At 45.5% G+C, this 22,975-nt stretch overlaps 2 protein-coding genes and 1 pseudogene across 3 annotated transcripts; 1 reads left to right on the forward strand and 2 right to left on the reverse strand.

Annotated features, from left to right (window-relative positions):
* Positions 1–537: 537 nt before the first annotated feature.
* On the reverse strand, positions 538–2,434 carry LOC149322254 (14-3-3 protein gamma-A-like; annotated as a pseudogene).
* A 3,185-nt stretch (positions 2,435–5,619) lies between these two features.
* On the forward strand, positions 5,620–11,908 carry LOC149322255 (D-erythrulose reductase-like). The gene is made up of 8 exons (XM_089538037.1): positions 5,620–5,733; positions 5,821–5,918; positions 7,555–7,709; positions 8,506–8,548; positions 8,907–9,006; positions 9,201–9,265; positions 10,042–10,159; positions 11,156–11,908. The coding sequence occupies exons 1-8, from the start codon at positions 5,679–5,681 to the stop codon at positions 11,257–11,259; spliced, it is 738 nt and encodes a 245-aa protein (XP_089394163.1). The 5' UTR covers positions 5,620–5,678; the 3' UTR covers positions 11,260–11,908.
* Positions 11,898–21,698, reverse strand: LOC149322256 (ras-related C3 botulinum toxin substrate 3). Of its 2 annotated transcripts, none has more exons than XM_089538060.1 (6): positions 21,638–21,698; positions 18,206–18,277; positions 14,047–14,164; positions 13,741–13,803; positions 13,231–13,390; positions 11,898–12,432 (listed from the first exon to the last, which is right to left on the reverse strand). In XM_089538060.1, exons 1-6 carry the CDS (start codon positions 21,649–21,651, stop codon positions 12,302–12,304), a joined length of 558 nt encoding a protein of 185 aa, XP_089394186.1. In that variant the 5' UTR covers positions 21,652–21,698; the 3' UTR covers positions 11,898–12,301. The 2 variants fall into 2 exon arrangements, with proteins under 2 accessions (XP_089394186.1, XP_089394176.1); XM_089538050.1 differs by having other exon boundaries at positions 21,617–21,696.
* Positions 21,699–22,975: the final 1,277 nt, after the last annotated feature.

Consider the following 22,975-nt stretch of genomic DNA (forward strand, 5'->3'; position numbering starts at 1 on the left):
TTACAGTAATTCTTTTTCCAAATAGTCATTAAACTCCTAAGGTCTGCAAAAGCATTTTGCACTAAAGATAATGCAGTTGTTTTTAGCACTGGCTACTTAAGTTACAGTTAAATTTACAGTTTACCAGTGTTGGAATGCTTTCCGTGGTAGATGCCTAGTGAAAAATGCATACAACAAAGACACTGGCCTGACTACCTGCCAGTTCTAACTATTGCCAAAATGTTATCTGAAGTATGCCTTTCAACTGTCCTGAGGTGTGAAATGACATAAGATTAGGTCAGGATGGTGAGATGTGTTTCTCAACATGCTAGCACTATATGACATTCTGTAAGATTGCAACAGTAGAATTAAAATTGATCAGGAATGGGCTTTTATTTCTAGTGTGAGGTTAGTGATACCTGGGTCTATATTAGTCATGTAAGGAATGGATTTGGTACTTGGGTAGATGTAAAGCAAGTGCTAATGGAATCTGTTTCACTGCTAACTCATTGTTAGATCCTGTGGTTCTCTTCATTGTGCTGCTGTGTGTTCTGGCTCTTAGTCTTCAACCTCTCCCCTTTTGCGCTCCACCTCCTGTTGTTGGTCACCAGTCCACTGCACAACATTGTCCATCAAGTGCTCCATGATGACTGTGGATTCCTTGTAGAACTCCAGGCTGACAGTCTCCAAAGGCAACCTTAGCTATCTTGTTGCTTGCTTGGGAGTTGTTGAGAACCTCATAATAAAGGAGTAAGCCACAGCCATGATGAATCAGTTCCAAGTACCATTGACTGATTTCCTGAGCTTCCCCATAGGCTTGCATTGCAGACTTCACCCACATCTGACAGGGCCACCTCAGCCGAGTGGCAGTAGTTGTCTCATCTTCAGATAAAACGCCTGGCTTTCATAACCTCTCTCCCTGAAATGCTTTAGGAGTACATGATGTAGGAGACTAAGGTGCCATTCCCACTTGGCAGATAAAACGGATTATACTGGTGCGATTCTGATTCGGATTATGTTCCAAAACTAATCCAAATTTTTTCCATCGCTTCCATTACAAAAAGGGGCAAATTACCTCGATTTATTTAGACCGTTTTCGTTCCCATTTATTTTAAATCGCTATATTTTAAAGCAGATTAATTTGCTCCCCGTTCCCATCTGTGTCTGCAAGCTGTCAATCAAGCACGTAGGCTTCAGACGTCACAAGTGTCGTCACCTGATTTGAAACACTTTGACACCGTTTATTTTGCTCCCCATTCCCATTTCTGTTTGTTTGTTGTTGTTTTTTGGGCAGCCAATGAAAATCGGCTGCAAAGACTCTTCTGTGTCTCCCCAGATTCCCTTTGGGAAAGAGAGAAGAGAAGGCTCGATCCCTGCCTCAGATCCCTGGGTGACCAGGCTCTCCCGTGTCTCCCCAGATTCCCTTTGGGAAAGAGAGAAGGCTCGATTCCCCGCCTCAGATCCCTGGGCGTCCAGGCTCTCCTGTGTCTCCCCAGATTCCCTTTGGGAAAGACAGAAGAGAAGGCTCGATCTCCCCCTCAGATCCCTGGGCGTCCAGGCTCTCCTGTGCCTTCCCATAGTTCCTCTGGGAAAGAGAGAAGGAGCCTCCATTCCCCTAAATCCCTTTGCCTGCCCCATTGCTCCCTGGGTTGTCTGGGGGGCGATCAAGCAGGCATGTACTGCAAAGCCCATCTGCTGCTCAGACACTCAGGCAGAAGTGAAAAAAGAAAAAAACAATAGTTAAAATGGTGTTCAATGGCTCTCCTCATCCATCGGTCTATGAATGAGGAGCAGAGGGGAGGTTGCAATCCACTGGGATAAAGGCTATGCGAACGGAAGAAAATGGCGCTGGCGATGCAGAAAGAGAACAAAGAGGGTGACACCCCCAGGCCAGCCCCTTGAGCGCTGCTCCTCCCATCTCCAGGTTCCCAAATCAGACATCCCTTCGTTCCCATTCATTTTCCCCGAATCAGACTCAGGAGGCACAGGAAAACTCATTTTAAAACCACTGTTTTTTAAAACCGATTTATTGACCTATAATTCGGGTTTTCCTAAATAAATCGAATCAGATTTGAATCTCAATGGGAACGATTTCGGAACAATGCAGGTTGGATTCGCGCTCAAATGGAAACGATGCACCCATGATTCGCATCCAGACTCACGTTATAGGCCAGTGGGAATGACCCCTCAGAATTTCCCACCACTGTTTCCAGTTTCTTTTTTATGGTCTTATGATAGGCTTCAGCTTGTTCTTTCCAGCTTCCTACTCCAGAGAGTCCTTTAGATGCTGCCAAGAAGAGCAGAATGCCTATATTAAGAATTTATAGGCCTTAGAAAGCAGAGTCTTCTCTTCATGGGTTAATGGTTCTTTCCCTTCCATTACAAGCTGCCTCATAGCAGTGGCCATGTCCTTGTATCTGACACATTGTTATGCCAGCCGTGTGTGGCTCAACATGGACAGGGAGAGATCAGGAATTGCGCCCTGAGAAGAGATTGCCACATTTCTATAGAGTAATATGCTGCTTTTTATGTGGACATAGGATGGCTGCCGCTTCAAAATGTTCCAGAATTTTCCTGTTCCTCTGACCTTACTTTTCTGCTACACAGATAGATTTTACGCAAAATGAACATCTTGGCCGTTCTGAAGTACTGAAAGCCCACTGTAGCATCTGCACACAGTGCTGTGTTACGAAACAAAAAATGGCAGACCAACAAGGATATAATGCTCAGGTGTGGCCAGAAACTACAGGCAATGAGCATTTCCTGAGGAGACAAATTGCCCACAGTTAGTTCATAAAAGGCTGCTATGCTAACAGATAGTTACCGGTAACTAACAAAATACAAAGCAAGATGGTAGCTTTTACTTAACCACAGGTCACCAAAATGTCTCAAAACAAATAATATTGTATTAAAATATTTTCTATCCTGTTCTTCCTCCCTAGTGTGACGAGTGCTTTACCCAGGGGGGGGGGGGGGGAAACAATATAACAAACAGTAAATCTCACAGCAGCCAAGAAAAACAAACAAACCCTTACCTATCCTTCTAAACAAAAGCACTGAAGGAGGCATATAGATCTCCTAGAAAAGGAACTTTCAGAAGAGGTGGGCTGCTCAGGAGAAAAGTCTTCTCCCACATATTCTTGTTATAAACTTACAGCGCTTTATAAATAAAGGTTAATAATAATAATAATAATAATAATAATAATAATAATAATAAAAAATATCTGGAGGGACAGCAAGAAGGTCTTCAGTGGAAGAGCTAAATTCTCAAGCAAGATTATATGGAGTCCTTTGGGGAAAGTGGTGCAAAAGGATACGGAATAAAATACATTTATTTTTATTTAGAGACTTGTGGCCTGTTTTTCTTTTTTATAAATGTGTAAGGAAAAACCATTAATAAAATAGTATGACATTTGAGCAAGTCAATGACTTAAAAAGTAACAACTTCTCAGGTAAACATGGGAAAGTTGAGCCAGCATTTCACATAAGTAACTATATTCATTAGTACAGGAAATTTCCCCATATAAAACCAGTTGTAACTCCAGCATGCTAACTGGATTGGGGAGGCAGTCACTTGTGTATGGGGCTCACTGCATTATCACCAATAGTGCGTTATCACCAATAGTGCTATGACAATCCATCCAAACAGCTCTTACGGTAAAGAAAGTTTTTCCTAATGTTTCAGTGGCATCTCTTTTCTTGTATTTTAATGCATTGGTTCTTTTTCTAGTGTCTGGAGCAGCAGAAAACAAACTTGTTCCATGATCTATATTAAATATAGATAAACACAGAAAGATATTCAGATATAGAAAAATAGATATAAAATATGACATAAAGATAGCTACCATGTCACTGGCAGAGGCAAATAATGCAATGGCACTACACAGTGCATGTACATAAAGTTTGGTTGGACCTCAGACCTTGCTGGATCTGCTTTGCACAAAATGTAGACCTATGACTCCAATATCATCTTTTTTTCTTTTTCCTGTTTGATTTTTTTAAACATCTTTGCCTGTTGAAGAAGACAGTGGATCTTTGAAAACTTGCATCATGTATTTTGTGCATTTTGACTGGCCAATAAGTATCTTTATTTGTTGGCTTTGGATGTTATTGTACAGTATATAGAATATGCAAAAAGACTAGGTTACTTGTTTGACTGCTGAAGAGGGAATGGCACTGTGTCCCAGATCTCTCCATTGCTTCCAACAGATGGGTGGTCGTATTTAGTCCACAAATGAGAGCCAAGTTGTAGCTGTTGTTACCTGCCCTCAAGTTGACGACAACTCATTGTGACCCTGTGGATGAGGCATCTCCAAGCCCGTCCTCCACTGCTTTGCTTAGGTCTTGCAAATTCAGGATCTTGACCTCCCCAATTGAGTCTATCCATCTGGCCTGCAGTCTTCCTCTCATTCTACTACCGTCTATGTTTCCTAGCATCATTATATTTTCTAATGAGTCATGTCTTCTCATGATGTAAGTTTTGTCATCTTGGCTTCCAGGGAGAGAACAGGCTTGATCTGTTCTAGGATCCATTTATTTGTCTTTTTTGGCCATTCATAGTATCCTCAGCATGCTTCTCCAGCACCGCAATCTCAAACTAATTTATTTTCTTTCTGTCCCCTTTCTTTGCTGTCCATCTCTTGCATCCATACATGGTGATGGGGAATACAATGGCTTGGGCCATTCTGACTTTAGTGATGTTGCATATCTTTGTAGAAGCCAGCATTATTTGAGTGTTGGATTATGACTCTGGTGATCATGATTGCAATCCCCCACTTGACCATGAAAACCCATGGGGTGGCCTTGGACAGGTCACACTCTCTCAACCTCAGAGGATGGCCATGGCCAGCCCTCTCTGAAGAAACCTGCTACAAAATCCCTGTGATAGGGTCGCCTTAGGGTCACCATAAGTCAGAAAAACCTGAAGGCACACAACGCATACTTGTATGTAGAGAGATCTTGTAGCACCTTTGAGACTCCCTGAAAGAAAGGAGGCAGAATTCAAAGGTATAGCTGTGTTAGTCTATGGGATCAGTATGCAGAGAGACCTAGTAGCCCCTTTGAGACTCAAAGAAAGAAAGAAGTTGGCAGAATTCAAAGGTTTAGCAGCCATGTTAGTCTGCAGGATCAGTATGTAGAGAGATCTTATAGTGAAAGTAGGAACCTGACCCCTCCCTCATTACAATCAATAGTGAAAGATATTAATACTTTCTGCCAATCAAACCACTCCCTTCAACACCTAGACAGACTCAAAATAAAACGAGCCGACCAACATCTATGAGACTGAGGGAAGGTAGACTGGGTGCCCTTTGAGGCTCACTGAAAGCAAGAGGGTGGCAGGCAGTGAGTCCCAAAGGGGCTGCTGATCCCAGAGGGACAGGCCATGGCCTTGCATTCTGACCTGGGCCACTTGCATCTCTGGACTCCCCAGGATCTGGGAGACATTAGCGAGAGCGAGGGAAGGAAACAAGGGCCGGGGAAGCCCTTCCTCAGGGAAAGGAGCGGCCACGGGAGCCCTGCCGCTGGGCCCCTCTGTCCGAGGGAAAGAAAGGCAAGGCCAGACTGGAGCAGGGCCGCCATTTTGAGGCAAGAAAGCAGGCAGGGAGCCATTGGGGGCTGGCCTTGGCGCGTGGCGTCGGGGGAGCAGAGGCCACTAGCCCACGGCGCCCTCGAGCTCGGAGCCGCCTGGGCCTGGGGAGATGGAGGGCTGCTTCTTCTCGGGGCGCCGGGCCTTGGTGACGGGGGCGGGCAAAGGTAGGGCTCCCCGGGACTATGGCGCCGCCCGGGCCTTGGCCCTAGTCAGCAGCCTCCTCTGACCAGGCTCTCTCTCCTCCTCCGCAGGGATCGGGCGGGCGGCGGCGGCGAGGCTGAGCCGGGCGGGGGCCCAGGTGGTCGCCCTCAGCCGGACCCAGGAGGACCTGCTCCAGCTGCAGAAGGAGGTAGACACGGACACAGGCACAGCCCGGCTCCCAGGAGGCCTCCGTGCCACACCGCTTGCATACCATTTCCCATGCCTTTCTTTGGAGTGGGAAAGGATTTTGGACTTCAGCTCCCAGAATCCCAGGCTATTGGTCTACATGGCTGAGGCTTCTGGGAGATGGAGTCTCTTAAAGGGCACCGTTTGGAGACCACCTGCACTGCCTAGTCATTCAGAGAATCATAGACTTGGAGGAGGCCGCAGAGGCCATCTAATCCAACCCAGCGCCATGCACCCCCTTTTTTTGGCTGTCTAGAAAAGGGAGTTTCAGGTGACAAGCCACACCTGCTGAAATTCCCCTTCTACACAACCAGTGCTCCCCAAACTGTGCCCTTTAAGAGACTTTGGACTTCAGCTCCCAGAAGCCTCTGCCATGTTGGCCAATAGTCTGGGATTCTGGGAGTTCAAGTCCAAAATCCCTGAAAGGGCACGGTTTGGGGACCACTGCATTAAAGGGACAGGTATGTGTGTGGATCTTCAGTCCTCCTGTCAGCTTATGGCGACCCCATGGATTTCATGAGGTTTTCTCCGGCAAGGAAGACCCAAGAGCTGGTTTTGCCAGCTCCTTCCTCTGCAATATAGCCTATCTGATGGTATTCGTTGGCGGTTTCCCATACAATTACTAAGCAGGGCTGACCCTGCTTAGCTTTCAAGATCAGGCGGGATCTGATTCCTTTATGGCAGTGTTTCCAAACTTTGGTCCTCCAGATGTTTTGGACTTCAGCCCCCAGAATTATTATTATCATCATCATTTATTTGTATAGAGCCATAAATTTACATGGCCCTTTACAGTAACAATCAAGTCAAACTGTTAAAACATGCCAAAGTCGTACAATCTATAGATAATAAAATAAGTATGCAATAATTATAAATAAATTATACAGATAAAAGACAGTATTACAAATGCATCTGACATATCATCAGATATAAAATTCTAACATTCTAAAACCAAATCAATGTGAAGTTCCAAATGCCTTGGCTAACAGAAACAGTTCAGATTTAAAACTAGCAAGAGAAGAGGCTGTCCACAAATGTTCAGGGAGGCTATTCCAGAACTACGGTGCAGAATTCCTTACTGTTGGCCTAACAGGCTGGGGCTTATGGAAACTGATGTCCAAAACATCTGAAGCACCCGAGTTTGGGAATCACTGCCTTAGGACATAGAAATTTTTAATCTGGTGTGTGTCATATAGTGGTTTCAGCATTGGACTATGACTCTGGAGAGCAGGGTTTGAATTCAGGCTCAACCATGGAAACCCACTGGGTGACCTTGGACAAGTTACAGTCTCTCAGCTTCAGAGGATGGCCATGGCAAACCCCCTCTGAAGAAACCTGCCAAGAAAACCCTATGATAGGTTCGCCTTAGGGTCACGATAAGTCTGAAATTACTTGAAGGCAAACACCACTGCTACCACACCAAGCCTAGGGCTACCAGTGGCTACTCTAGTTGTGAAGTCTAAACATGCTACTCCCAGGATCAAAGGCAGTTGGTCTATTATTCACAAGTGGCAGAAGGATGGGAATAACTGTAGGAGAGTTATTTCCGTCATGTTAGCATAGTTTTCGTTTTTCATGCTATTTCTCGATTTTGCTTTTAGTGCCCTGGCATCCAGATACTATGCGTAGACCTTGGGGACTGGGATGCCACCGAGGCAGCGCTGAGCAAAGTGGAAGATATTGACCTGCTGGTGAATAATGCCGGTGTAGCACTGCTGCAGCCATTTCTTGAGGTGACCAAGGAAGCTTTTGACAGGTAATCCCTGACTCAGGTGTAAAAGGACAGGTGGAATCTGTGGTCAGTATTATAGCATGTATTACATTTGTCTACTCCACATCCCATGGACTCATACTTTGTCTGCTGGGCATACAGACACCCATGGTCATTCTGTAGCTTATGGAGCACAGGGAGGTTTCTAGCTTTGTCCCCATAGCCACAGGCAGAATGATTACATCACTGGCTGAAATAAACAGGGGTGCTCTGGAGGTCTCAGCAGATGATGCAGTAATTCTGTGTAGCCAGACATTTCTCTAATTGCCTCCCCCACTCCACCAGTCACAGGGCGAGCTGCAGTGGCTAAACAGTCCTGTGAAAGGGCTTTGGCCACAGAGGGTGGAAGACAATAATACATCCACAATGATGTTAAAAAAAACATACACAGGTGTATGATGCCTTTGTATACCACTAGCAGGATGCTAGTTACTGATTTCCAGCTCCAGAGGACTTTTGGGTCCCATCATAAAAGAGAAAAGTGACAAAAACTACCCTAAATCAGTGTTTAAATTTTAATCTCATTCTGCCAAAGTTGGCTCAGAAGCATAAACCACATGCTCTTCTCCTCCCCTAAGCGTCAGTCAGGGGGATGAATGTTTTATTCTAGCTACTTAATAATTACCATGATGATAGGTAAGTGCTAAGGGTGGTCGGCATGCTCAGGGCTTGGGTTGCACATTTTAGCCATTGTTACTGCATTTGGAGGGCTGTAGTGGCCTCCCAAACTGTTGTTGCTTACATTACTCAACATACTTAATCTGACATTGATTTTATATAGGTCTTTCAATGTCAATCTTCGGGCCGCACTGCAAGTTTCCCAGGTGAGAAGTAATCTGCATGGTGTTGGGAGGGCAGTGCTCACTCTTTAGCCACATGAATTCAAGCAAAAAGTTTCCATCAAGGCAGGTGTGGCCCTCCAGAAGTTGTAGTCCAACAACGTTTGTAGGGCCACACCTTCTTCATCCCTTCTAGGGTCATATTTTAGTGTCTGGGAATACTTACGGATGTAGTATTTACATCTCAATCCTGATAATGTTTACATAGAAGTAAACACTGTGCTCAGTCTAACTGATCCCTGCCTTCATAATACTGCACTTTAGATTTAATGCCTTTAAAATTCCAGTTTAAACTCCAAGGTTTAAGTCCCCCCACCCCCGTTTCTGATGTCATACATTTCAGATAGTTGCTCGGAAGCTGATTGCCAGGGGAGCACCTGGTGCCATCGTGAATGTCTCAAGCCAGGCCTCTCACCGGGCTCTGACTGATCACACCGTTTACTGTGAGTTTTATAAACCAAAAGAATTCCTCAAATAGTGGTGAAGACTGCAAATACTTTCAGATTAGTTTCAGTAGAGGCCTTTTATGAAGCCAGGCTTCTTCAAGATGGTGGCAGATGTGAGGGGGAGATTGGGGTATAGGAAGAGGAGTATGAGGCAGTAACCTAATGCATGAAAATACATTGTTTTATTGAAGGTTCGACCAAGAGTGCTTTGGACATGCTGACAAAGTCAATGGCTCTGGAACTAGGCCCCTATGGGGTAAGAACCCAAGGCTCATGAATCAGAAGGTAGCTACCTGGAGCAGGAAAGGCCTACTTCAGGGGTGGAGAAAGTAGAGCCCCCAAACATCCCAATTTAAAAAAACAAATTGGCTGGTTTTTTGCTTGGAAAGAGCCCCAAACCACATGCAAACACATATCTTTGTTTGCCTGCACCAAGGTCCTCAACACACATAAAATGAGGAAACACAAGGCAAAATAGATTGAAAATTGTATAAAATTGTAGGTAGAGGTGATAATCACTTCTGCATGTGGGAGATGGGAGGGGCAGCCTGCAGTGGGGCATATGGACAAAAAATGCCTCCCCCCAATATGGTTGCCCCCCCCCAGCTGACTACATGGGTGTGGGATGGGCAAAGGAGTAAACAAAATATGACAATATCTGAATCAAGGTACCCAGCTTCTTTTTAGACCAAGGTGGGAAAAATGGCACTCCACATCCTGTTGGACTGTAACTCTCAGCAGTCACAGTGAGATATCCAATCAGAAGTTATGGGGTTTGTAGTGTGTATCTGGATAGTGACACATTCTACAGCTGATGAGAGCCAAAGAAGCAGGTCAAACTGACTTTTTCCTCTGGAGTAGAAAGGTTGAGTAAGTCAGAGCTACATAAATCCCTCCAGGTCTGTTAGAAGGTAAAGTATCTTATCTGGTTTTTAAACTGGGATGGGTAGAATGTTGTAAAGCCAGAGTACAGGATCTCTTGCCATGATTGATAGACCTATATTCATTTTCTACTGCCCTATATTTTTCAAGATTCGTGTAAACAGTGTGAACCCCACTGTTGTCATGACTGACATGGGACGCCTTAACTGGACTGATCCCAAGAAAGCTGGACCGATGATTAACCGCATCCCACTGGGAAAATTTGCAGGTAATTTGGAGATCCTGCTTCCTGCACCACGGGGCAAAAGAGGGTCCCTGTAGACCAGGCTGAGGGAGGCCAAAATTGGCTTCTCTCAAGAGCATGGCAAGACTCAGAGCAAGGCCTATAGAGCTCTGCCTTGGATGTTGGGGGTTGAAGAACCTACATCTCTGCTATACAGAAGGCCTTTCCTTTCTCCTCCACTGAACAGGTGGCAGTCAGGGCAAAAGAGACAAACTAAAAGTTTTCTTCTTTCCTGATAAAGGTTTAATATGTATAGCTGTCTTGTGCACCATATGCACAGTTCTCCTGCAAGTGCTATACAACCTCAGATACTATAAAGGGTATTGGGGAAAGTAGTCAGTTGTGAAAATCACATAAATAATGAAAAACTTGACATTGGAAAAAATAATTTCATGCGAGGTCTTGTGAGAGACCTATTATCACCTCCCTGTCACTACAGGCTGATAGACTCCAGCAATTAGCCATTAAAGGTCCGAAACGCTGCAGAAATAATCCTGTTTGAGATTGCTTTACCTCCCCTGGCTCAGTGCTAGGAAATTCTGGTAACTGTAGCTTTGTGAGACATTTAGCCGCCCCTGTCAGAGGGCTCTAGTTCCATGATAAACTATAATTCCCAGGATTCCCTAGCACTGAGCCAGGGCAGTTAAAGCACTTTTAAACTGGATTCATTTTGGAGTGTGTTTTGGACCAAAGAAAGGTTTTTGGAGGGTTTTAAACAGGCTGGTTGGCCATCAATCAGGAATGCTTTGATTGTGTGTTCTTGCATAGCAGAGTTGAACTGGACGGTCCTTGTGGTCGCTTCCAACTCTGATTATGTGATTCCTGGTCATGGAGAACAGGCCTAGTCAGGGAGAGTAAAAAGGAAAAGTACCATCAGGATTATGGGGGTTTCTTCCCAACTGTAGAAGGCCTGGTGGAGCCAGCTGTTTTATTTGCCTCCAGACACTCTTTCAGCTGCCCTTGATGTGTCTGTCATTACAGAGATGGATGATGTGGTGAACAGCATCCTCTTCCTGCTGAGTGACCAGAGTGCCATGACAACAGGAGCCATGCTGCCCGTTGATGGGGGATTCCTTGCCTGTTGAAATATGATGTTGGCTCCCTGTGGAAGGCTATTCCCCTCAGTATGATTCATCCTTTCTAATCATCCTGAAAGTAGTAGTGAGAAATACTACTTCTAGAAAGTGGTCCATGTAGCAGGCGCTATTCCTTGTAACCATGGAAAGAGAGTATAGATGACAGAGCCTGCCTTCCCTCTCTTACTGATTGTAGACAAGCCACACTGCCTTACTTATGGAGAAATGTTTATTGTATAAAATAAGAGGTGTTCAGCTCATCACGCTACACAATGGTTTAAAAATTCGACCCATCTCCATTCCAACCCCTGCAAAGCTCTCCATGCTCCATTTCCCCAGTCCATTACATTTCACAAATGGAAGGGGTTGGCAATCATCCTCCTACCTGCATCTTCCCCCCCCCCCCCCGCCTTTTCTTTTCAAACATCTTACAGAAAGGCTCCTGCCAGGCAGCTCTGTTATGCCCAAGTTGGACAAGCTTCTCTTCCTCATCTTTGGGAGAGTTGATGGTCAAGTAAAATCAGCTCAGGAGCAGCACATGGGCAGGTGGTGCCCTGAAAAGCATAGGCAGCATTGGATGGCACAGAAGCTGCTCCGACTCAATTGTAGAGCATAAACTAGTGTCTTGTACAATAAAGCACCCATGGCTAGTTCTTCAGCCTGTGTCCAGTTTGTCTTTCCTGCCTCGAGTGGGGTTTCATTCTCTGCTTCCACCACAAAGCTCTAGCACCAATAGAAGTTAAATCAAGAAAGAGCTGGTCTTTCCATTTACGCGTTCCCTCCCCAGCACAGAGTCACAGGGAGCATGCTCCCTTCCCCCAATACAGTGCTCCACCCTGGAGGGTGGGACAGCATCGAGCTCCTTGTTTCTCCCATGCGGCTCTTTTTACATCAACACAGACGTTAAATCAAAGAGACATTTAAAAAAACACTGACTTCGTACATGATGAAGGGCCCCGCCCCACTCCCATTGCAGGACCACCCAGCAAACACTCCTTCCTCATATACCATGAAGAGGGAGACAACCACAATGTGCTTAACTCAGGTGCTCTCAGAAAACAGTGCACTTTTTGCCAGGCTTCTTTACAGGTGGAGGACAGAGCACAGCACGGATGGCTTCATCGAAGACGGTCTTGAGGCCTCGCTGTGTAAGGGCAGAGCATTCTAGGTACTTTACTGAACCTGTGGGAATAAGAGGAGATGGTGTGATTTAGTAAAGAATGGTTGATTCTCTCCACCCTCAGCCATCATCACTACCCAGGCACTTATTGGCCACTTTTTTTTTTAAAGCAAGGTACAGTTGGCCCTTGGTGTCTGCTGGGGTTTTGTTCCAGAACCCTCAACAGATACCAAAATCTGTGGATGTGCAAATCCCATTATATACAATCGTGTCCCGTATATAAAATGGCAAGGACCAGTGTGGTGTAATGGTTTAGGACACTGGGAGACCAGGGTTCAAAGCCTGGCTTAGCCACTGGGTGATCTTGGGTGAGTCGCACTCTCTCAGTCTCAGAGGATGGCTATGGCAAACGCCCTCTGAAGAAAGGCCAAGAAAATGCTATGACAGGTTTGTCTTAGGGTTGCCATAACTATTGACTGCCATAAATGTATGAAAACTATTTGAAGCTTCGCAACAACAACAACATGACAAAAATCAAGGTTTGCTTTCAGGAACTTAATTTCAAGTCATGGATAGTTGAATCGGTGGATAAAGAATCTGGATATGGAGGACCAACTGTACTAGTTGTCATGATAAGAGAAAATTGGAAATCACAGCATTTAATTACTATAGCTGCAGAGCATAGGCAGTGTTCTTTACATGTCCTGTGGGAATCATGCAGCTCTCCAACTGTTGTTCTTGTTGAACTGCAACTCCTATCAGCCCTTGCCAGCACAGCCAATGGTAAGAAATGATGGAAGTTGCATTCCAGCAACATCCAAAGGGCCTTGTGTTGCCTACCTCTTATCTTCAAGACTCACCAATTTCTCTAGCCATAGCTAGGCCTTGAGGGTACGTAATGGGAGCCAGCTTTTTGTCCCGCAGCCTCTCAATAGTGTCCTTGTCATCTCTCAGATCCAGTTTGGTGCCCACCAAGATGATTGGTGTATTGGGGCAGTGATGTCGGACTTCTGGATACCACTGATAATAGGAGAAACATGGAAGTGAATCCCCTTGGCTGTTGCCTTTGGGAGTTAGTACAATAGAGAAAAAAGCACTAGAGCCAAGTGGTCATTATAGGCTCTCTGCCTGACCAAAGCTAAGAGATATACTCAGAAAGGAAGTTTGATCTGGTCCAATTAATGCTCCCCACTGGCTTTTGCTACTCTTAATCCTCTTCAGAAGTTGTCACTCATCAGCTCTGGTGCAGAAGGAAGGACACCCTCTCTTTTTTGTAGCACAGCTTACTAACAGGAGCACCCCAGCATGCTCAAGTTCCTCTACTGATAAGAAATATTATTATATAATATTATATATGAGAGGCATGTTACCTTGGCTCGGACGTTTTCAAAGGAAGCTGGGCTCACCAGTGAGAAGCATATCAGGAACACATCCTGCAAGGAGAGGAGCATTTGCTTTCATATAAATTAAATCGGTATAGCAAACTCTCAGGCAGCTGAAAACTTCCAGCCCCTTCCCCATAATAGTCAAATGGGTTACTGCTCTTTGTATCCCAGTTGCTTTGATTTAGATCTCCTGCATGGCAGCGGGTTGGACTGGATGGCCCTTGTGGTCTCTTCCAACTCTATGATTCTCAATCCAAAAAGGGGAAAGGCACTTCTAATCTCAGCACTTACTGTCTGTGGATAGGAAAGAGGCCGCAGCCTGTCATAGTCTTCTTGTCCTGCTGTGTCCCACAGGCCCAGGTTTACCGGTTTTCCATCTACCATGACGTTGGCAGAATAGTTGTCAAACCTGGAGGGGAAAAAGATTCCTCTCAGCAATAGATCAACCCTCCTTCCATCACATACTAAATTCTCAAAGGTACTTAGTTTCATTCTAGACTAATTATGGCTGCTGTCACATTACAGAAATAAAACTGGTTGATACCACTTTAACTTCCATGGTTTAATGTTGTGAAATTCTCAGATTTGTAGTTTGGTGGGGCACCAGAGTTCTCTGATGGAGAAGACTAAATATCTTACAAAACTACAAATCCTAGAATTCTATCACCAGCCATCAAAGTTCTGTCAAACTGCTTTATTTGCGGTGCAGACATACCCTAGGTTACAGTACAGTCCTCTCTAGTTCTCTGCTCAGCCAGTAACTATTTACTGCTCCACATTTTAAGTGGGTTATCTCTTCAGTGATACACCACACTGACTCTTCAGAAAACCAGTGTGGTGTAGTGGTTAGACTAGGACCTCAAGAGTCCAAAGTTCAAATCCCTGCTCAGCCATTGGAAACCCAGTTGGTGATCTTTTAATAAGTCACACACTCTTGGCCTCACAGGAAGGCGATGGCAAATCCCCCCTGAACAAATCTTGCCAAGAAAACTCTAGGACAGGATCGCCCTAAGTCAGAGTCAGTTTGAAGGCACAGACTGACAATCCTTTAATTTTCTTAGTTTTGGTTATTTAGACCCTGAACATATTTAAATAACTTTTGTTGTATAAACTAAGAGGACTGAAATGTAGTAGAAACAAGCTATCAACCAAATTATTCAAAATATCTTTGTAGTGCTTACACTGCTTCTACAGTACTTCTTTCTGATTTCCTCTCATAATATTTTTCATATATATAATAGTGGAACAGCACTATATTTCACTATATAGAAATTAAGTGTCTTTTTTTAAAAAAGTAGAATGAGTACCCTAGAAAACAAGAACTGGTCAATAAGGGGCAATTAAGAGAGGCTATCCAAGGAGCAATTTACAGGCTGTTATCAGTAATCTTCCTGCCGAATGTATAAAAAGATAGATCCTGCAAGCAGGCGACAGTGGACAAAATCCTGTTGATTTACTACACTGGCAGTGGCACATTTTCTGGGGTAACAGAGCAATGGTGTAGGAAAGCAGATAGGGACCAGAATCCTGTTAGTGATGTCTGTGTGCATAACTGTGACTTATGCACACATGTCTTATTTTGGATAGAGCATAAGGTGCAATTTTGTAGCCATTTGCACAGTGTCCAAAAATCCTCTCCACAAAAAACTGTCAAGCTTTGGGAGGGCCATTGTTGCTGCTGCTGCTGACCACTGAGGAGGAGAGGAAGGCATTTCAGATTATGTAATGCTGAGTGAAAGGGATAGGAGGATGCACTCCTACTGTGAGCATTTCCCTCCCCTCTGAGCCAAGCTGAGACAGCCCTGCTGTCCCAAAAACTGCAACACTTTTTTTTTTTTAAAACCACTTTCAGAGCAGCTATCACTGCATGCCTTCTCAACTGCATGACCAGGGCACTCTCTTCCTGACTCTCTGTTAACCTCACCTTCCTGCCCTATACGCTACCCAGCACGCTTTTTTGTTATTTTATTTTTCACTTTTTTCACACAATTTCGAAGCTCAGTGACTGCAGGTTTGTTGTTGTTGTTTTTTTAAGACAAGAATGGGGGAGATAAAAGGGAACCAGGCCGCCTGGGAATAGCGAGGAGGCAGGGGAACGGGGGAGAGGAGGGAACACTGATGTCACACAACTGGTGATTTTGCAACTGCCCCAACAGTGATGTTTTGGGGACTTGCATGACTGTGAGACCAAAAATGGACACAGCAGTTACAGGTTGGGGCCAGAGCAGCTATGGGTTGGAGGTGTCGTATAATAACTATCACCAAAGCTGCTTTCTTCCTGGTCTAATCACAATTTAAAAGCCGTGTCATCTCCATAGTCTACCTTGCCTCCCTGCTGGTAAGCAGCAACAGAGCTTGACAGATACAGATGGGAGAGATTTAGGACAGGGCATCAAGAACAGCCTATTACACCCTGTCCCCCCCCCCCAAAAAAAAGAAGGATGTGAAAGGTATGCACCAAAATAAGGAGGCCCAGCATATTACATTCTACCTGATTTAATATTACATTTTGTTCCAAACCTGATGATTCCAAGCGGCCTCTTACTGTGATTCCTCACTTTCTTCATTGCCATCATACCTTTTTCGTTCTGCTGCTAGTGCCTGTACTGGCCCAGATAGGCCTCGCTTGTGTAGCATACCAAGACATTTCCAGCCTTTTACTTAATTGTCAGAAAAAAGATTGGCTAAATGTGACTTAATGGGAGTAAATATTACTGAAGGATTTTGGCCACAGGGTCAGGTGTTGCTGGGTGATGCAGTGGTACATTAAGTGCTGTGCGGAATCCTCCCCGCCCTTACTTCTCTTTCCATCTGACTGCAAGAAAGCAGTGCTAAAAAACTAAGCAGGTAGAAACAATTCTAGTTAACTGTACTTTGCATTCCTAGGAGTTATTCAATAACATACACAATAAAATAAACATTTTTTCGCTCCTGGGGCCTTCTAAGTGAAAGGATGATTAAAGCATATAAAATAGTTTGAGTCTTGTGAACATTTTCTAAAATGAAAATCTGTTTTGATACAATCCTGAAGAACATGTGGCCAGAATCCTCTTGGTTATTTATTCTGGTGAAACATTCTAACATAAGGGATAGTGGATCAGTTCACAGTGACAGCACAGTCAGGGGGAAAGGATAGAGGATAAATCCACCTCTGTTGCCATAGAAAGGTATCCTGCTGGCTCCCAAGTACCTCAGGAACAAGGTACTTTTTCCTTGACAGAGAAAAAGTCGTATCAATTTTATCTCTGCTGCCATGACCAACAGTAGCATAAATACAGGCATATCTCAGTCAACAAACCCTCTGACAAAAAAGCTCCTTTTTACAAAGTCTTTTTACAGGAGCCTAGTCTGTATTTACTTTCTATCTAGCTGGGAGTGTTTGTTTTTTGCAGCATTGGCATTGCAAGGACGATAAAGGAGGTCTGGAGAAAGACAGACCCTCAGTGTTGGGTTGTGGCTGTGTGTCTGCAGTAACCAATGCTATAAGGCTTGACCTGGGGAAAAATGAGATTCTTCTCTAGGTAGTCCTACTGCAATTGTGTGTTCTTCCATACAAAAGGCAAGGTAAACAACTGCCTCCAGAATCACATATTGAACAGGTGTGAAGTGCAAAAAGAAAGAAAAAGGAGAAAACAGATGAATCTGCTTCACCAGGTACCTTGGCATATTGAAAAAGCATAGATTTGTAAGTTTCACCACCAAAATGGAAATCGTAAGAAAAGTGGAGTCTATTGAAAGAAAAAATAATAATCCTGGGATGCATTTTGGAAGAAGCTTTCAAGTGGTCTGTAGAACATTTAAAATATTTTTGTTTACTTATGCAAGTCTTATGGACTTGGTTTTTTCATTTCACATGAGCATAATGTTACATTCTGAATAACAGGTTAGCTGAAACATGTTGAACTGCTCTTTTTTGAGGTGGAGGAACTTACCCCTGTTCTTTCTCTGTTATTTCTACCTCTGGTACCAAAATTTCTATTAAAGAAGTAAAGCGCAAGAACACACCTATTTTGTTAACTGAGGTTTATCTGTATAATGGCCACATATGTCTCAGCCATAATTATTCAGCAGTGCCAGGACTAATTAGAGCCACAATATTCCTGCTTCAAAATTCCACATATAAAACAACATGCAGGCTCCATACAGACCATCTCTTGCAGTGATTACATGAATAGTATACTTGCCCCCAAGAACAATGGTTCATCTTGACTTCCCAGCAGATGTATACATATTTGATATGTTTGCACAAAATAACTTTCCACATTGTTGAGTAGACTATTCCCAATGCAGGAATTATTTACATTTGAAGTATACCCCAAGAGTCCAATTCTCTCAATATCCAGAACCTCAACATCCCTATGTGGAAATTGTATAAGCCACAGAGCCCTTGTAGGAATCTTACTCTACATTATGTAACCTCAGACCCCTGCTCTGATCTCCCAATACTCACACAGTGGGAATGTACTCTCCGGGGAAGGCATTTGTTGTGTAGCTGATCAACAGACAGGTCTTCCCCACAGCCCTGAGAAAAAGCAAACAAATCCATTGTCACAACAGGATTCTGGATTGTGACTTGGAGGAGAAAACAAATATGCTCCTGCCCCCTGCATCTGTACTTCTTGATTATTTCTAAGTTTGAACTTTGACTGTGCCCTAGTAGACTACTACATTTTCATTTGGGTTTACAATGATCCTAGATGAAAGAGGTGTTACAAGAAGCTCTATGCTTTCCCAAGTCCTAAGTCACTGATCCAGGCCTACATTTCTGGGCATATTGGGATGCATATCTAGCAGGGATACCTGTCACAGTTGCACCATCCTCTTTAAGGCTGAATATAGAACCAGAAGTGACTTCTGTTTGTACTTTGGGATTTGTATAGGGTTTTAAGGGGCTATTTACTGTAAACCACTACTTTCTACAGCTTCTGTAGGAAGAGTGATTTGCCATTCACTATGACACCGTAGTGGTGAGTGGTTGCTGCTTTTGCCAAAAATGCCCCCCCCCACCATTAGTGTGTATGTGTTGTATACATGAACTGAAGGTTATAAAATGCCCCTAAGCATGCATCCCACACTGCCCACCCCTAATGTGTTGCCAGCACACTGACACCTCTTCCATTAATGACTTTATTTATTGTTCTTGGGCAGTGGTGTAGCAGAGCCAGGGCTCACAGGAGCAAAACATTAGGATTTTGTAATTACCAAAGACTATGATTTCATCTGCCACCCTGCTTCTACTCCGCATTTCCCCATGGGTTTAACATTATTTCCCAGTCTAGCTGAAGGGGAATGCATTTTCCAAACTACAATGTATTTTTATGACCCACACACAGAATTTTGCAGAACTTTGGACTTGAATGGGCAAGCCCCATTTGCCTCTTAGATGCTGTTTTTAGTAGAGGTGAAAACTGCAAGCTATTATCTGTTTTAAATAGACCAACACAGCTGCCTGCATTTTTGGACACTCCTTGGGGGTGTTGCTATAGAGACTGTCATGATCAGGTCTGGGAATTCAATATTTACCACTACCCTGCTGTTCCTGGGAGGGAAGCACACTTTATAGAATTGTGTGGCACCTTCAAAGACTAACAAACTCTATTTGGCATAAGCTTTTGCAGGCTGCAGCCCAGTTTATCAGATGCAAGCAGACTGCAGTCCATAAAAATCTATGCCAAACCAAAAGTGTTGGTCTTTAAGTTCCCACAAGAGTTTCTGTTGTTTCTGCTGCAGCAGACTACAACTATTGCTTCTTCTGGAAACCTTTTGTGGAGCTTCTTCCAACACACCTTTCATCCAGGTTCATCGTAAAGCCAAATTAAAATTTATTGGACTACTAGGGCATATTTTATTGGCAAACCAAAACAAGAGAGCATTGAGGGATCCCAACACTTTATAGTCACCCCCAGCAATATTTTGTGGGAGACAAATGCTGAACCGTTTCTTTGCATCACTCTCATTTCTGATTACTAACCGTTTCCTCATTGCACTGGGCATGGTTTTGACATTAATTTATTCCTTCCTTGGTTAAAGGCTGAAAGAGACTGAATGAGAAGCCAAGACTCACTCTTCTCAGAACCCTTTATGCTATAATAGCACCATAGCTAAGTCTATCTCCATGTTGGGTATGTTTAGCTTGAAGAAGAGATGCTTAAGAGGTGATATGATAGCCCTGTTTAAATATTTGAAGGGATGTCATATTGAGGAGGGATGAAGCTTGTTTTCTGCTGCTCCAGAGACTAGGACCCGGAGCAATGGATGCAAGCTGCAGGAAAAGAGATTCCACCTCAACATTAGGAGGAACTTCCTGACAGTAAGGACTGTTTGACAGTGGAACACACTCCCTCGGAGTGTAGTGAAGTCTCCTTCCTTAGTGGTTTTTAAACAGAGGCTGAATGGCTGTCTCTCGGGGATGCTTTGATTGTGAGTTCCTGCATGGCAGAATGGGGTTGGACTGGAGGGCCCTTGGGGTCTCTTCCAACTCTACGATTCTATGGTTGTGCAGGAAGAGGGTTTTCTCATACCCAGCAATGTTGGAATGAGGTACCTACACACAGAAACCCTAAGAAGTAACAGCCTCTTTAAAGCTGGGCAACCCAGCACCTTTTTATCAGCTAGCATTCATATATTGTTCTTTGAGTAGTCAAATGCCTCATGTACATTTTCTCAGTCGTCCTAGCCACTGTGCCCTCATCATTACCACCAGCTCCATGGTAAGGTAGGTCATAAGGCAGGTCAGTGTTATTGTGGAGCTTGAGAACCTGAAACTGAGGACGGAGGAGTTGGAGAAGGGTTTTCCTGGGGGGGGGGGGAATAAAGGAAAAAGGAGGAGGATGAGTGGATGGATGTAGATAGATAGGGTGGATGGATGGATATGAGGGGATAGATGTGCGTAAGGGGCACAGGCAAAGGAAAGCAGATGCCTATCACATTATGTTGTGTGCAGGAGCATCCGTCTCTTGCTCTGGCTCCAACCTGTTTCATCTCCCATAAAAGAAACAACAGGAGGGTTTCCCAGAAAACCCTAAAAGAAGAGCTGGGGAGCAGAGCAGCTGACAGTAGGTTTTACAGCATTTGGGGGTGGGGGGGGGCATCGTGGCAGCTTCATCGTTCATTCGACTGTCAGCCTCTCCTAGCTCCTAGCCTTTCAGGAGGCTCTCCCACAACCTGCTTCCCTTGACTCCAGAATGGGGCTTCTTTGTGGAGCCTTCCCTTCTCCTCTGCCCAGCCCTGTGCCATCTTGCCAGGCAGTCCTCCTCGAGGCCATGCATCCATCTTTCTTTCTCTCCCTCTTCCCAGGAGACAAGGAGGAGGAGGAGGCCAGAGAGAGAGAGAGAGAGAGAGAGAGAGCCTTCCGAAGGGGGAGCCCTGCCCTCCTCCTTCTGCCCCGATGCCCCCCTCGGGAGGCTCTCTCTCTCTGGGCTCCTTGCTGCAGTTCTGGGGCGGGGGGGGGCATGGTGGAGAAGGCAGCCCCAGGGCAGGCTCTGAGGGAGGGCTGCTGCCGGGAGAGGCAGAGGGCCAGAAGGGCCAGGCAACAATAGGGCTCGCCCCAGGGAGGGACCCCGCCCGCCCGCCCCGTCCTCCATGCCTCCGCCCTGAGCGCCAGGCAGCACTGACCCTGCTCCAGGCACAGCCTTGGCACAGCTCCGATTCCCTCCTCCATCCCCCTTCCGCAGAACGGCCCCCATTTTGAGTCAGGCCCCTTGTCAGAGCTGCCCTTCTCCTCTTCCTCCAGCCAGGGCTGCCTCCCCCCAGAGGTCCTCCATTTTGAGCGGGGCCGGGTTCAGCTCCCCCTCTCCTTGTCCTCCATCCGGGGGCTGCTCCTGGTGCCCCTGCCCCTCTGCCCCTCCCTGCCCCGACTCACCCGTCCCCCACGACCACGCACTTGATGGCCTGCATCTGCCTGGCCTTCTTCCCGGGACACGGATGCCGACCCTGGCCCGCCCCACGCAGCCCCGACCCTCCCAGCCGCAGCCGCAGCCGCAGCCTCCCAGGCGGAGTCCCTCCTGGCTCCCTCCCCGCTCAGCCGGACACCGAGCAGCAGCAGCAGCAGCAGCAGCAGCAGCAGCAGCAGGAGAAGAGCAGGGGACCAGGCAGGCAGACGCCCCGCTCGCTCGCTCGCTCGCCCGCTCGCCAGACCCACGCCCGCCACGCCACGCCCTCAGCTCCAGCTCCAGCTCCAGCTCCAGCAGCAGCCGTCTCTTAGCAACTCAGGCGCCCTTTGGGCACAGATGGGGCGGAGGGCACGCCATGGAGGAAGTCACGCTCCCCCTTCACACACCCTGACTATAGCCATCTAGCTACCCATGCTACCCATGCTATCTATCTATCTATCTATCTATCTATCTATCTATCTATCTATCTATCTATCTATCTTATCTATCCATCCATCCATTTATCAATCTCCATCCATCCATCCATCCTGTCTGTCTGTCTGTCCATCCATCCTATCTATCCACCTAATCTTTCTCCATCCATCCATCTATCCATCCATCCTATCTGTCTATTCAGTCTATCTGTCTGATCTTATCCATCCAATCTGTCTGTCCGTCCATCCATCCATCTCATTCCCCCCAGGAGGGACCCAAGGCAGCTCACAGATTAAAAACAAAATTCAAAACAATTGAAAACAATTAAGAATTCTGTGTGGTTTTACAAACACTGCAAAATCACACACAAAAGCAGATACAAATGTTAAGAGCATGACTCAAACCCATCTGCTCCATAAAGACACAAAACCCTCACCCCGATGGGAATGATCCTATCTTGAACTGCCCTGGCTCCACGCTCTGGGATTTGTAGCTTTGCGATCCATCCATCCACCTTTCTCTGCCAGGGAGCTCTAGTGCCCCAACAAACTACAGTTCGCAGAATAGCACAGCGTTCAGCCATGTCCATGAAAGTGATGTCAAACCAGATTATTTCTCCAGTGCAGAGGCAGCCTTAGTAGGCATGGAAGGCGGCATTTGCGGTCTCTCAGGGGAGGCTGTGCTAGCTGGAGACCTCACCAGGAGAGGGTCCGGGTTGAGGAGGAGCCAGGGCCAACATACCGGTTTACAAAGGGCTACTGGGGGCAGAGGGGTGTTTTCCTAGAAAGGGGATGTTGTTGTAGTTGTGTGCCGCTAAGTCATTTTGGCTTATGGCAACCTTTAGGAAAACCTACCACAGTGTTTTCTTGGCAAGTTTCTTCAGAGGGGGTTTGCCGTTGCCCTCCTCTGAGGCT

This window comes from Sceloporus occidentalis, unplaced genomic scaffold (assembly GCF_023333645.1).
Source record: "Sceloporus occidentalis isolate IW3139 unplaced genomic scaffold, rSceOcc1.0.p SCAF_1, whole genome shotgun sequence".
NCBI lineage: Eukaryota > Metazoa > Chordata > Lepidosauria > Squamata > Phrynosomatidae > Sceloporus > Sceloporus occidentalis.